The following is a 15,174-nucleotide window of genomic DNA, read 5'->3' on the forward strand; positions in this document are numbered from 1 at the left end:
GTCTATACCTACAGATTACCAGTCTCTCATGTCTGTAGGTGCAATTTAAAATAAAATATAATTAAAATAGGTAAAATGAGCACACAAAAGAGATTGGTTACCTGGATCATGCATACTAAACATCACTTTTGAAGCTTATTATGGTACTACTTACCTGCACCTTCTTATGAAAATTTTGTTTGGTTTGTTTTAGTTTGTGCTTTTTTCTGCTAGACTTTCTTATGGGTTGATAGGTGTAATCTTCATCACTTGAGCTATTGTCTTCTTCTGGACTGTAATCACTTTCTGAATCACTAATATCACTCAAAAATCTATCAGTCCTATAACAAATATTTCACAATACATTTTTATTTAAAATTAACATGCAAAAAACTTTCTCTGTGTGCATAATGACAATCCTAATCAACAGTTTAACACAGAATAAATAATTTTATTTATTTGGGCCACTAATGGGCCTGTGAGACACAATATCGAGCATCTCCCTGTCAAGGCAACCCCACCTTCTTGAGGTGTGGTCCATTCCCATGAAAACAGGCTTTAGCGCTATCAGTGAAAATTCTTGCTGTCAAAGGATATCTTTCTAGTTTGAGGAAATGAAATTACCTGTAAAGTGGTAGATGACCTGAAAAAAAACACAGGAGAGTTCTGACATATCTGTTTTCAAAACTGGATCAAATAGTTTTGCCCAATTTCTGTCCTTCTGTGCTCACACATCCTTCATAATCAGATGGAGGCATTGTCACATTACTTAAAAATAAAGTATCCTTTTTTTTTTTTATCCAACTCCTGTGGATTACTAAGACAAATCATCTCCAACATTGCCAGAAATGTTGTATTGCATGTCTCTTGTGGCTTTCTGCCAGAAACTCATAAGATGAATCCTGAAGTAGTTTAAGTCAGGAGAACAATGTGGATACCAAAAGGATTTCAGGTTCTAAAAATATTCCACCAACCATGCTCAAGAGATATGTTCTAGAGTAGCACTTGTCATTTCTACCTCTACACTATATCATATTCAGCTTGCATTTTCATCATACAGCATGGATGTTAGCTGAGTCAAACAAGCAGCAAAATTGACCTAATGACCTTGGTACTGTCTAAAGTAATGGAGGTTGACAGTCAACTTCGACACTTGCATAACTGTCAACTAATTAGTGGCTACCAATACATATTCTGCCAGTTGAATCTGCAGCAGATTAACTGAATCACCAATCTCTGGAAAACATACCATGAAAGGTCTGGAGAAATGCGCTGTTGCACTTGATATTTCCAACATGTTTGCTATGAGCTGACGTCAATGCCTTTGTCTTATCTCACTTATTATTATAATAGTGATGAATGGTTAATATTACAGATTCGTATCCAGGATATTATCATTATAATAAGTTAAGAGATTGAGTGAGAGACAAAGAAAATTCAAAAATAATATACTTCTTTACATTTGTATATAGTGCTTGTACAGTAACATAAAATGTTACTGTACAAGCACTATATACAAATCAGCATTTCATATAAATATATCTCCTAAAGAGAAAAAATCCCCACAAACTTAACACAATTAAAGAACATAAACATAACATAAGATTTCTTCTCTTCAAAACCACAGGATTTGATGAGAATTCACAAATTTTAAACTGATAAGCTATAGTTTCTTCAGCTCTCAATAATGGTCATAAAATATAAATTTATTAACTTATATCTGTTTTTCCTCTAAAACAAGAAAATAATTTTTTTTCAAACTTACTTAAAAATATAACGTATTTCTTTCATATCTTCTCTGCAGTATCAGTTCATTTCCTATTTCCTTAAAATATGAAGATAATTTTAAAGTTCCCTTTTTCCTTGTGGAAGCTTCATCATTATCCTCAAATACAGAGAGTTCATCTCTTTCAGGTTTACAGCACTTATCTGGAATATGTTTGCTGCACACCGTATCAAAAAGGAACTGTCCGCTGCTTTGGGAGAAGCTATATTAATCACTTTTTTCTGTTATTACAGCAATGCTTCATATAAAGGAAATTCTTCTGTCAATTTTTGGATAACTATTTGCTTCCCTCATAATGCTCTTATCCACCTTTTTAGCTTAAGAAATATCTTAAAACTCTTTCTTCCCTAAACTTCCAACTCTTTTCTTATTCAAATGCCCCTACACCTCTCTCTCTCTTTAATGAACACAGCAGCTGTTCTATTATACTCTTTTGCTCATTAATTTAACTTCCTCTTTGGAAGTGCAATGCTCATGCAAGTGCATTACTGCCTGACATGGCAGTGAGATGAAGGTTGCTTGTAAACAAACCTGCAGTTCTTCAATGGCATGAAAACCTAGTTAGAAAGTTTAATATTTCTTCTCTAAAATTTATGTTACAAAAAAAAAAAAAAAAAAAAAAAAAAACTAATTTAGAGGTCATTTTTTTTTGCACATAAATATCATAATCAAAAAGTTTTTGACAGATTGTAAATATATACACAAAGATTTCCTATATATATTTCTAATTAAAAGAAATAATGCTTTTTTTTTTTTAAACATATATTTAGGAAATGTTTAACTACATGATAAATAATAAAACCAAAAGTTATCCTCTCCTGTTTTATTTAATTATTTTGTCCAAATCAGCTGCCACTAAAAAAATTAATGTAAGATGATCTGATATCGCTAAAAAGCAGATATCCTATAACTTCTCAGCAAACTGTTATCTGATCACTGGTTTTCTCTCACATCATTCACTGCACATAATGGAGGATCTTCTCTGATTTTTTTCCCCCACAGAGATCTGTTATTTCATCTATCCTCTTACTTATATATATAAGAACCTTCTAACACTGACCACAAATTCTATTCATATTGATGCTGATAATATCACTCGCATTGTTCCTATTTTTATGACAATTCTTGCAGTAGTCAATATCACAAGTTTCATTTTCTACAACTAGTGCTATAAATGCTAATAATAACCATATCATCCATCAGCAGAGAGATGACAACTAGTCACTTTCAATACTTCTAGAACACAGTTTTGTCTTCTCATATGAAAGACCAAAAGACTAGTTCTTCTCTCCTTTCCTTTGATAACATTTGGACCAGTAAGTCCAGATCACATTTTTTCTCAGGCTGACACCTAGCCTATTCTTAGCATCCTACAGAAGTGATGTCAAATTCCAAAAAAATCTGGCATTCTTTGCACTCGAGATATCTGTTTTCATCCATCCATTCAGCTGCTAATTCTGTCCAAATTCCAAATCTGCCCAATTTTGAAATATTGCTCTAACATTTGGGTGGTGCATCGAAAATCTCTTCTTACAGATGGTCTGTTTCTACAGTGTGCATTTTTTACAAACATTTCTATAAATATGTTCAGCAGAACTGGCATCTACCATGCTCCTTAATTTCTGGTAACCATACAATAACATGAGAATTGGTTGTTGCAAACATCCTTGCACAGTTCTCTGCTGATTCAGCAAACCAACTGCTCCCATTTGTCTTACATTTTGTCCATGTTTGCTGGAACATGCTTCTTTGTGAAATATTCCAAAGAATTCCACAACCTCCAGCTCTTCAAAAAGTATACCAGATTACTTTTCTCTTGATCCCAGCTACAGGTGGCATTGATTTGCTATTGGCTTTATTGATTGTTGTATTTGGAAATGATATGTAGAATATATATATAATTCTTGGTATAGCAGGTAGACTAAAGGCCCATTTAGCTGTTCCATGCTGAATGGAACAGCTAAAGAATTATGATATTATATTTTTCATTTGTGTATGAAAAACAGGAAAGATATTGAAATATTAGTTGGTCTGTTCAATTAAATTATTTTTAATGAGTGAAATAATTAGAAATTAATACCAGGTTTTCTAAAGGAGTTTACCAATCCATTTTTTTTTGGGGGGGGGGGGGGGGGGGAGATTACAAGAAGAAAGCTCATCCAGAGGATGTGGCTAGACTTTTGAACAATCAAATCCAAAGCTTATATGAAATTAAACAGATCAAGTAAAAAATCTTATTCTTACCAACTTATGTTTTAAATCATATTTATTATTATACTAATAATCCCACTCCCCCCCCCCCCCATGGATTCAACGACATTACAAGTTCACAGTAGATCCTACTCTCAATCTCTCTTTCCATGCCTCACTGGCATGGAACCCCCCCCCCCCAACTACTCTGAACTGCCATTCCCTAACTAAACCCTGTTTCTCCAAAAGATGTGCCAAACTACCACAACTGACTCAAATCAAGAACTCCATCCTCCTTTAGAGCTTATACTCAAGCCCAAAATAGATGCAAAAAAGCAATCAATGTTTCCAAAACAGAGCCTGAAAAAGCAAAAAGCAGGAAATTAGTAGCCTGTCCAAATGGCAGCTGAGCTTTTTGGTCTGTCGCCAAAGCAATTGGTAATAACTTCTGCCCGACACTATTCCCACCCCTATCATACCCAGATGACTCTATTGCATTATCACCCACAGAAAAAGCCAATCTCCTGGCTTCACTTTACTTTACAATCTCCTGGCTTCACTTTACTTTCAGGGCACGCATAACTGACAATGGTAAATGCCCCCCCCCCCCCCCAACCATTCCAGATGCCCAACATATGATGTCCCCTATATCCTTTTGCCAGGAAGACATCAGAAAAATACTATCCAAATTAGACACAAAAAATGTCTCCTGACTCTGATGGCACTCCTCCAGTTGTACTGAATATTTGTGCACCAGAACTGACTCCTATCCTATGTCTCCTGTACATACTCTCTTAGTCCACTGGTTTCCATCCCACAGTCTGGAAACTGGCCTATATTCAACCTATTCCCAAGAAGGGCGATAAGTCACTGCCGTCCAACTACCACCCTATCTCGCTCTCCTCAGTCATGTCTAAAGTAATGGAAAAATCATCAATTCCCAACTCCTACACTACCTTGAAGGCACCCACCTAATAAATGACTGCCAATATGGATTCCATCACTGCTGATCAACAGGAAATCTGTATATGTCACCCATCTCTGGACAAATGCCATGGAGAAGTTTGGCAAATCTCAAGTGGCTGCATTTGCAAACTATCATCGTTTGGTCTGATCCAGAACTTCTGTATTTGGATTGCCAACTTTCTGTCTGGACACTCACTACGTGTGGTGGATGGTTCCTTATCTTCCCCCATTCAACTAATGTTGGGGTTCCACAAGGTTCTGTCCATTCACCAACCCTCTTCCTGCTATATATCAATGACAGACTTCAGTTGACCTCCAACCCAATACAGTTTTGCAGATGACAGCACATTGCACTCCTCCCTTTCATTTGATAAACCTCACTCTACACAACTCAACTTAACCTACAGAACATCAACCACCACCACCTCCCTCAATTCTGATCTCCAAGCCATCCTCCGATGGGGTTTCAGATAACCTCATCAACTTCAATGCTAATAAAACCCAGTTTTGTCTTATCTCTCATAAAAAAAAAAAACATTTTCTCCTAGTATTATTCCCAAATTTCCAGACAATTTGAGATTTCTCTTCTTGGAATTACCCTGACATCAAGCCTCTCCCACCCCCCCCCCCCCCCACCCCCCCCCCCCCCCACCCCCCCCCCCCCCCACCCCCCCCCCCCCCCACCCCCCCCCCCCCCCACCCCCCCCCCCCCCCACCCCCCCCCCCCCCCACCCCCCCCCCCCCCCACCCCCCCCCCCCCCCACCCCCCCCCCCCCCCACCCCCCCCCCCCCCCACCCCCCCCCCCCCCCACCCCCCCCCCCCCCCACCCCCCCCCCCCCCCACCCCCCCCCCCCCCCACCCCCCCCCCCCCCCACCCCCCCCCCCCCCCACCCCCCCCCCCCCCCACCCCCCCCCCCCCCCACCCCCCCCCCCCCCCACCCCCCCCCCCCCCCACCCCCCCCCCCCCCCACCCCCCCCCCCCCCCACCCCCCCCCCCCCCCACCCCCCCCCCCCCCCACCCCCCCCCCCCCCCACCCCCCCCCCCCCCCACCCCCCCCCCCCCCCACCCCCCCCCCCCCCCACCCCCCCCCCCCCCCACCCCCCCCCCCCCCCAAGTGCGGGTGGAGAAATGGGTTTTTTACCGAATTCAAACTTACTATACAAAGCCAAATCAACTACTGGAGATTACCATGGGCAAATGAATTCTACGATCTTTGCAAAAATGGGCAGAAGAAAAACTGATTCCAAACCTTCCTAAAAATGCTATTGTTATAATTGATAATGCTTCATATCACTCTATTCGATTAAACAAAGTTCCAAATTGGTCTAATAAGAAGCAAGTTCTTATGGATTGGCTCTGCAAATAACATTTCTCATTCCCCAGATATGCGAAAAATCTAAAACTATTTAAAATCAACACGATGCTCAACGAGCATGGATTTCTAGCTTTGAGGCTACCACCATATCATTGTGATATTAATGCTATTGAGTATGTTTGAGCAGAAGTGAAAAGTTTCATTCGCCATCGCAACTTAACTGAAGATATTGACATGTCGAAACTTTTTAAGCTTTCAGAACAGGGCAACTGAAAGTATTACAGTTCAAAACTGGGGAAAATATTGCTCTCGAGTCACCTCATTGGAAAATATGTATTGGGACAGAGACGGAATTATCGAAGAATTATGTGAACCTTTGGTGATCAGTTTAAGTGAAAGTGATGGCGATTCAGACACTGATTCAGATGACTATGAAGATTAAAAGGATTTGATAATGGTATTTTTTTTTCCAAACTTGAATGGGTTTGTTAAAAGTCGCAAGTCATAAATAATTAATCAGTTTAGGACATTAAAGTGTCTCAGTTCTCTCAACTGTAAGTTTTAGAATATCTAAGTTCATTTGAAAAAAATTTCTGTTTTTCTGTATAATTATTTTTATTTTATAGAAAACTTTCTTAAAAATAAATATCGTTAAATTTTTGTTTTATGCTATACCTTTTTTTAATTTTGTTAATACTCTAAGTACATTTTTCCAACTGTTATACAAGCAAAATAGTTACACTTTAAAAATTACAATGTTCATAAAAGAAAAGCTAAATTTTCTGACCTGTAATAATAAACAAATTCTTCCCAGAAGACGGATTGATTACCCTATTATCGGAATGGATTCTCCCTTTTTTTTTGGGACATGCGCAGAAGTGTCTCTAATCTGTGGGCGAACTATAATGTCAACACTACAAATAGAATTTCAGGTCAGTGAGAAAAGGTCTTTTACACACACACACACACACACACACACACACACACACACACACACACACACACACACACACACACACACACACACACACACACACACACACACACACACGATCTGTGCCCATTTAGGTTGGGTGTGCTGTCGTGGCTTATGACCTACAACTGAATATTTATTGATGTATAAAAGTTTTAAGAGCATCAGCGCTCATCTTAATTGGTCCAATGCAATTAATTGTAGGATAACTTTGAATACTTTAATTTATCAATTAATATAATTTTAAATATGGAAATAATAAAGATCAAATGAACAATAGCTATGCATCATTTGCACCGTTTATGTGAGAAGCACAATGGATTTATGCTTTGTTCTGAGATTAGATTATCATGACAAATACTAGAGTGAGACACAGATAATTTGAATTTCGATACAATTTTTAAATACAGCCATATAATGTGCACAGAAATCAGAAAAAGTAATCAATTTGGAAATTATTTTTCCAATGTTCAATTGGATTGCTTTCCACAATAACCAATCACAGCCACTAATGATTTCTGAGTGCTATTGTCTCAGTGCACACCCTTCCTCACATTCTGAGCCATTTAAAACCCCTGGAATGCTAAGAATTCGACACACTGTGCCATCTGCATGTCTGTTTTTTAATACAGCCATATAATGTGCACAGAAATCAGAAAAAGTAATCAATTTGGAAATTATTATTATTTTTCCAATGTTCAACTGGATTGCTTTCCACAATAACCAATCACAGCCACTAACGATTTCTGGGTGCTATTGTCTCAGTGCACAACCTTCCTCACATTCTGAGCCATTTAAAACCCCTGGAATGCTAAGAATTCGACACACTGTGCCAGCTGCATGTCTGTTTAAAGGGCTCAAAGGTATCAATAATTGTGGAGTATTAATGAGGATGTAATGCAATGTTTATGCGTCAAAAAGTGTCCTCTTCATGAAACATTAATATACTGTTTAATTTTGGGAATCATACAAAGCCAGGAAACAATTAGGGGAGCCTTTAACAGGAATAAATGCAAAAATAGAATATCGACAATATTTGCTATTCCGTGGGAGTGCACCAGGAATATTTGTCCCCGATGCGTGTGGTATGTGAGGAAGAAGGTAGGTGAAATAACAGAGCCCTGTGGAACACCTGCATTAGTAGACAAATAAGAGAGAGAGAGAGAAACATCCTCCATTATATACAGTGAATGACTTCAGAGAAAACTGATTACCATATTACAAAGAGTAGAAGACAGACCAAAAGCTAGCAGTCTGCTAGGAAGTCATCCTATGAAATGACTAACCAGCCCTATGAAATGACTTGGAAATCTGCTGTCTCTATTGCTCCCTCAACACAACCAACCACCCTGAGCTCTTTAATTTCCTCTCCCTAAAAATTGACATTCTGCAATCCCACTTTCTCAAGAGCGAAATCATCCTCCTAGGAGATTTTAACGTTCACAACACTAGCTGGCTTTCCTCCTCCAGTTATACAGATCTTGCAGAGAGAGATCCAGAAACATTTACCACCACTAACAACCTTACGCAACTTGTCCAGATGCCCAAACACCCTAGATCTCTTCCTCACCAATGACCCCTCCAAATACACAGTGAAAGTAGTGAGCCCCCATGGGCAATTCTGATCACAACCTAGTGCTCATCTTCTCCCCATAGTAGTTTGGCACTATAACAGTGCCAAGTGGGACAGCCTCTGCAACTTCCATGCTGCATTCCCATGGTTGGATTCCGGCCTTCCAACCCAAACATATGCACCGAGCTTATTACCAAAGTAATCCTCACTGGCATGAATACATACATTCCACACAGCACTCTGAACTGCCATTCCCTAACAAAACCCTTTTGGTTCTCCAAAAGATGTGCCAAGGCTGTAGAGATGAAACACCAGACATACCACAACTGGCTGAAATCAAGAACCTCATCCTCCTTCAAAGCTTACACTGAAGCTTGTAATAGATGAAAAAAAAAAAAAAAAAAAAAAGCTTCCAAAACAGTTTGGAAGAGCAAAAAGCAGGAAACTAGCAGCCTGTACAAACGACAGCCAAGCCTTTGGTCTCTCGCCAAAACAATTGGCAGTAAATTCTGTCCAGCACTATTCCCACCCCTATCATACCCAGATGGCTCTACTGCATCATCACCCACAGAAAAAGTCAATCTTCTGGCTTCATACTTTGCTTCAAATGCATGCATAACTGACAATGGTAAATGTCCCCCAACCATTCCAGACACCCAACATACAATGCCCCCTATATCCTTTTGCCAGGATGAGATCAGAAAAATACTGTCCAAATTAGACACAAAAAAAAAGTCTTCTGGAACCAATGGCATTCCCCCAATTGTTCTGAAAGTTTGTAATCCAAAACTGACCACTATCCTATGTCACCTATATATACTCTCTTACTCTATTGGAATTTATCCCACAAACTGGAAATTGGCCTATATTCAGCCCATTTCCAAGAAGGGTCACTGCCATCCAATTAAGCGCCATATCTCGCTTACCTCAGTCCTGTCAAAAGTAATGGAAAAAAATCATAAATTCCGAACTTCTACACTATCTTGAAGACACTCACCAAATAAATGACCACCAGTATGGATTCCGCCACTGCCGATCAAGACAAGAGATCTACTCACATACGTCACTCATCTCTGGACAAATGCTATGGAGAGGTTTGGAGAATCTCAAGTGGTTGCACTAAATATCTCCAAAGCCTTTGACCGGGTCTGGCACAAAGGCCTACTAGGCAAACTACCATCATTTGGTCTGACCCAGGATTTCTTAGTTGGATTGCCAACTTTCTGTCTGGACTCACACTGTGTGTGATGGTGGATGGCTCCCTATCTTCTCACCACTCAATTAATGCTGAGTCCCACAAGGTTCTGTTCTCTCACCAACCCTCTTCCTGCTATATATCAATGACCTACTACAATTGACCCCCAACCCAATACAGTTTTGCAGATGACTGCACACTTCACTCCTCGCTTGCATTTGATAAGCCTTACCCTTCACAACTCATCTCAACCTACAGGACATCAACCACCACCACCAACTCTGATCTCCAAGCCATTCTACAATGGGGGGTTGAGATAACCTCATAAATTTCCATGCCAATAAAACCCAGTTCTGTACTGTTTCCCACAAAAAAGAACCATTTTTCTATCCTTTTTGACGTTACCCAAATTTCCAGACAGGCTGAGATCTCGCTTCTTGGAATCACCCTCACATCAAACCTCTCCTGGCATAAACATATCACAACCATTGCATCCTCAGCCTCAAAAAAACTGGGATTTCTCTTTCACTCAAGACGTTACGTCAACCCCGAACAGCTACTAACATTATACAAATCACAATCCCCCCAGCTATTGAATACTGCTCCCATATACGGGGCGGGGGCCCCTAAAAGCTCTCTCAAAATGCTCGACTCAATACAGAGGAGAGCAATTAGACTTATCAAGGATCCATCCCTTACCCCCCCCCACTTTCACACAGACGTATGGTCTCTGCAGTATGTGTATTCTACAAATATTTCCATGGGAAATGCTCATCCAAAATAACATCAATAATTCCTCCGCTCAGTACAAAGCTCATTGGAACACGTGCAGCTGCTGCACAACATCCCTTCACAGTACACCTAGAAACAAACAGAACAAGTTTGTTTTCCTCTTCCTTCATCCCTGCAACTGCTGCACTGTGGAACAGTCTCCCACCTGCTGTGTTTCCCAAGGAATACAATTTAGTCATTCAAATCAAATGTAAACAAATTCCTCCTTTTCCAACCCACTACCCATGCATGGTACTTGACCAACCAACCTCCTTATGTATGGACCCAACATTTAAAAAAAAAAAAAAAAAAAAAAAACCTTATCTGCAACAGCTTTGAAGATTCTCTTCAAATAAACTGGCAATGATTCTGATTAGGCCCTATAAGTTGCAGCTGTGGCAGAATCCGAAAAGAGTGGAAAGAGGGCATATAATTACTCTGCATAAAGGAAGTTCCTAAGAATGAAGTAGAAAATTATAGACCAATTAGTATCTCAGGAGTGGTAGTTAAAATACTGGTAAAGGTCAAAAAGATTAAGAATGGGTGGAAAAGAATAATATTCTTTGAGGGGCAACATGGCTTTGTGAAGGATCGATTATGCCTTACTAACTTATATTACTATACTATTAATTTACTAACTTTTCGTAATAGAGTATAATGATAATTGATTGAATAAATGGAATGGCTACACGATGATACTTCTAGATTTTGCAACGCCGTTTGATAGCATACCACGCGTAACTCTGTTACACTAATCAGGACAAATAGGAATGGATATGACACTGGTTAAGCAAATATGAGACTGGTTGATAGACATATACCAAAAAAAAAGTGGTATATAGAGGAGCAGAACCCAAGAAAAAGCAGAATATTGGTGTGCCTTAAGACCCTAGGACCACTACTATTTAATTTGTATGTAAAATATAGGAAGTAATCTGAAGAGAAATATTCAGTTGTTTGAAATATTCTGCAGGCTGTTGAAAAATCTCAGAAATGGAGAAATGAGTGCTGTAAAAGGAATTAGAGATGATGAAGGTGACATGAAAAGTGGTGAAAAGAGATCCTTGATGTACGAGTAATTACTTTGAAAAATTGTTAAATAAAACAATGAATGACAGCACAGTAGTAAAAAAACACTCAAGAGGCATGCAATCAGGAATACATATCCATACTGGAAGTAGAAAAAGCCATCAAAAGCCTGAAATGTGGAAAGGCAGTGGAAGTGGATGATATTTGACCAGAAATGCTCAAGTATGGAGGTATAAAAGTCATACCGTGGCTATACTGCACAGTTCAGTACAGCCTGGACAGAAGGACAAATTCCAGATGATTGGAGTAGATCTCTCATAGTACCCATATATAAAAAGGAAATAAAACTGAATGTCAGAATTACAGAGGTATTTCCCTACCAAGAGTTTCTGGTAAAATTTATGCAAGTATATTTGAGAAATGGTTAAGAAAGATTGTGAAAGGGAAGCTTGGTGAAGAACAAGCTGGATTCAGACCAAATAGAGGCTGTCAGATCAGATTTTCACTTTACGATAAATAATTGAGAAATCATGGGAATATAACAAAGATCTGCATTTAAGATCTGAAAAAAGCATATGACAAGGTGCCAAGAGAAAAGCTATTCGAAACATTACAGTTGTATAGTGTCAGTAGAGCATTACATCAAGCAATACTTAGTCTTTATTTGAGTTGTAAGTCAGCAGTTAGAATTGAAGTACAGGAACATGACTTAATGTTAAATCTGGTGTCAGAAAAGGATGTACATTATCCCCTCTCTTATTCATTATCTATGTGGATCACATTATGAAGGAAAGTGGTATTAAACCTGATATTAAAATTAGAGATGTAAATCTCAGCTCTTTGCTTTATGCAAATGATGTTATGCTTCTAAATAAATCCAGTATAAGTCTGCAAGATTCCCTGACTAAATTGAATAACTGTTGTAATATATTTGGTATGTAGGTTAGTAATAACAAGTCAAAGACCATGAAAAATAGGCAGAAGCATTGAAAATATCAACTGCATTGGGAATGGAGCACCTATAGAAAAAGTAAAACATTTCAGCTACTTAGTCATGATTTTTAGTGAAGATGGTAAATTAAATATGGAAATAGACAACAGAATAAATTTATATGGAATAAGAGAGAAATTAGTCAAAAAAGTAAATTAACTGTATACAAAACAGTGTTCAAACCAATTTTAACTTATGGATTTGAGAGGTGGGTGATAAGTAAAACACTTGACCAAAGACTAGAGACTGCAGATATGAGAGTCCTGAGAAAGATTAGGGGCATGAACAGATGGTATCAATGGTAATATCATATTAAAAACGAGGATATTAGGAAAGAACTTGATATTGTCAGCATCCAGGAATGCATTAGCAGAGATAATCTCAGGTGGTATGGTCGCTTAAACAGAATGGGCGAGGAAAGATTAGTAAAACAAATGTTCTCTGCCAGGTTGGCAGGAAAAAGACACAGAGAAAGACCAAAATATAGGTGGATTGATACAGTAAAAAAAAGTGCCTTAGAAAATAGAAATATAAGATCTGATAATGTTCTAGTGTTGAGAGGTAGCAGACTGATTTAGAGGAAAATTGTAGATAGGAAGTTAGTGATGATGTAAATTTTTCATGTAGCAATATCATATCCTGTACACCCCTTGATGGTACATGGCAGGAATTTGATGTTGATGATGATTCTGTAAGTTATCTTTAGAATTTGTAATTATTTGATCATCAGCAAAAAAGGAGTGTGTTTAAGTTCACAGTAGGAGAAAGTTTAATATCCTGATAGAAACTTTTATTCCATTCTATTATTATTTCATTTAAAAAATATTAAAAAATTGGTGAAAGGGGACATCCCCATTGGACTCCTTGGTTTCTCTCTCTCAGATATGATAGTTTGATAGTTCATAATTTAATCTTATTTGTATTTGATTATTTTCATATATACTTATGACAGCTTTTAGAATATTATTTGGTATTTGTCTTTCTTTTAATATTTTAAATAAAATACTTCTTTTAACTTTATCAAAAGCAAACAAAGTTTGCATGCAATGTGATGTATCTTCACAATTAGACTACTTGTATATAGAGGCTGAGTAATGGTGCGAAGTACACTTCCTTTCAGAACTGTATATTGCTATGCATGTTTAATGGAAGGTCACTACCCAGACTGACTTTGACTTTTATTCAGGTATGTTCAAGTGCAGGGATGTCACTCCAAAAATTCTGAGTAATCTACAAGATCACTCTAAATCTCACTAAGCGACCCTAAAGGATTGCTACTAAACTCATCACTCTTGACCTGTGAATCACTCAAGGACAGAAAATTCAATGGTGGCTTCATTCAGCGACAGGCAAAAACTAGTCACAAAGCTCCGCTGGAAGTAAACAACCAAGGTTAAATTAATGCACAATTCATATATTTTCCATATACAAGTAGCAAAAAAGTATATCACCTTATTATTAAAATACTCTGGATCAGAGATAGATTGGAAAAACTTTTTTGCACTTGGTTAAAAAGTAAATTATACTTGCCAAAATATTATATTCTTGTTTATTCTTTGCCCAAGTGCCAATAAACAAAGTTTGTGTGTGAAGTATCTCTAATGGTGAGACTATAATAAAGGTTCAATATTGCTCTGGATAGCGACCCTTCTCATAATTCATAGCAATATATGCTGAAAAATTTTACAGTATTAAATACTTTTTAAGTAACTAATCTGTATCATTAATTTAGTTCCTTCATGTCTAAATACATACCCTCCAGAGTTTCAATCTACTTCAGGTCTCCAATAAGCATGGTGTGGTCTTACACTAGATGAAAGTCATCTACCACTTATGGACTTGCATAAAAATTCATGTTACAGTGAGGCTGAAACCCACAACTTGATGGCTGTAAGCAGAGATGTTATCGACATGAATCCAAGGTAGAAAAGGAGTCTTGCTAGATAATATTCACTTCAAACTTTCCTTTACAGATATAGCTGGTGTTGAAGAATTATACTGTTGGAATTTGAACAGGGTTTCTTAACCAAGGGTCCATAAACTCAAGATGGGAAAAAAATTACTTCTTTATTTTCACTAACCTCTAACTGAAATTTAACATCTTCTTCAATTATGAATGTAGGCAACAAACAACAGTAGTCTTAGAAGTACCTGCAACTTTGTCATCAACAGAAATCAAGATATTTTCATATCACATTAAAGTTGTTGCAGTTATATTGATATATCATTTGCTCCCATCACTACTTTATAGACCTCAGTAGTTATTAGACCTGAGATGTGTGCGTGTTCTTATTCAAGCTAAGTAATAACAGCCTTCCACATGGATATTTCTTTAAAAAATAAAATTTAACTTTACTTTGCCTGTATTTTAAATATATTGTCTTGTTATTCAAAGCATTAATAA

The 15,174-nt window shown here is 38.0% G+C and overlaps 1 protein-coding gene across 5 annotated transcripts in view; it reads right to left on the bottom strand.

Moving 5' to 3' along the window:
* Orc1 (origin recognition complex subunit 1) overlaps window positions 1–15,174 on the bottom strand; it is a 207,565-nt gene that overhangs the window by 103,921 nt on the left and 88,470 nt on the right. For all 5 annotated transcript variants that reach the window (XM_090416224.1, XM_090416223.1, XM_090416220.1 and 2 more), the window contains one exon: window positions 155–320. In XM_090416224.1, coding sequence (XP_090272350.1) covers window positions 155–320 — 166 coding nt within the window. The remainder of the gene's footprint in view (window positions 1–154; window positions 321–15,174) is intronic.

The sequence above is a fragment of the Typopeltis vanoorti genome, chromosome 3 (assembly GCF_054136105.1).
Source record: "Typopeltis vanoorti isolate ZY-2024b chromosome 3, IOZ_Tvanoo_1.0, whole genome shotgun sequence".
NCBI classification, from domain to species: Eukaryota; Metazoa; Arthropoda; class Arachnida; order Uropygi; family Thelyphonidae; genus Typopeltis; species Typopeltis vanoorti.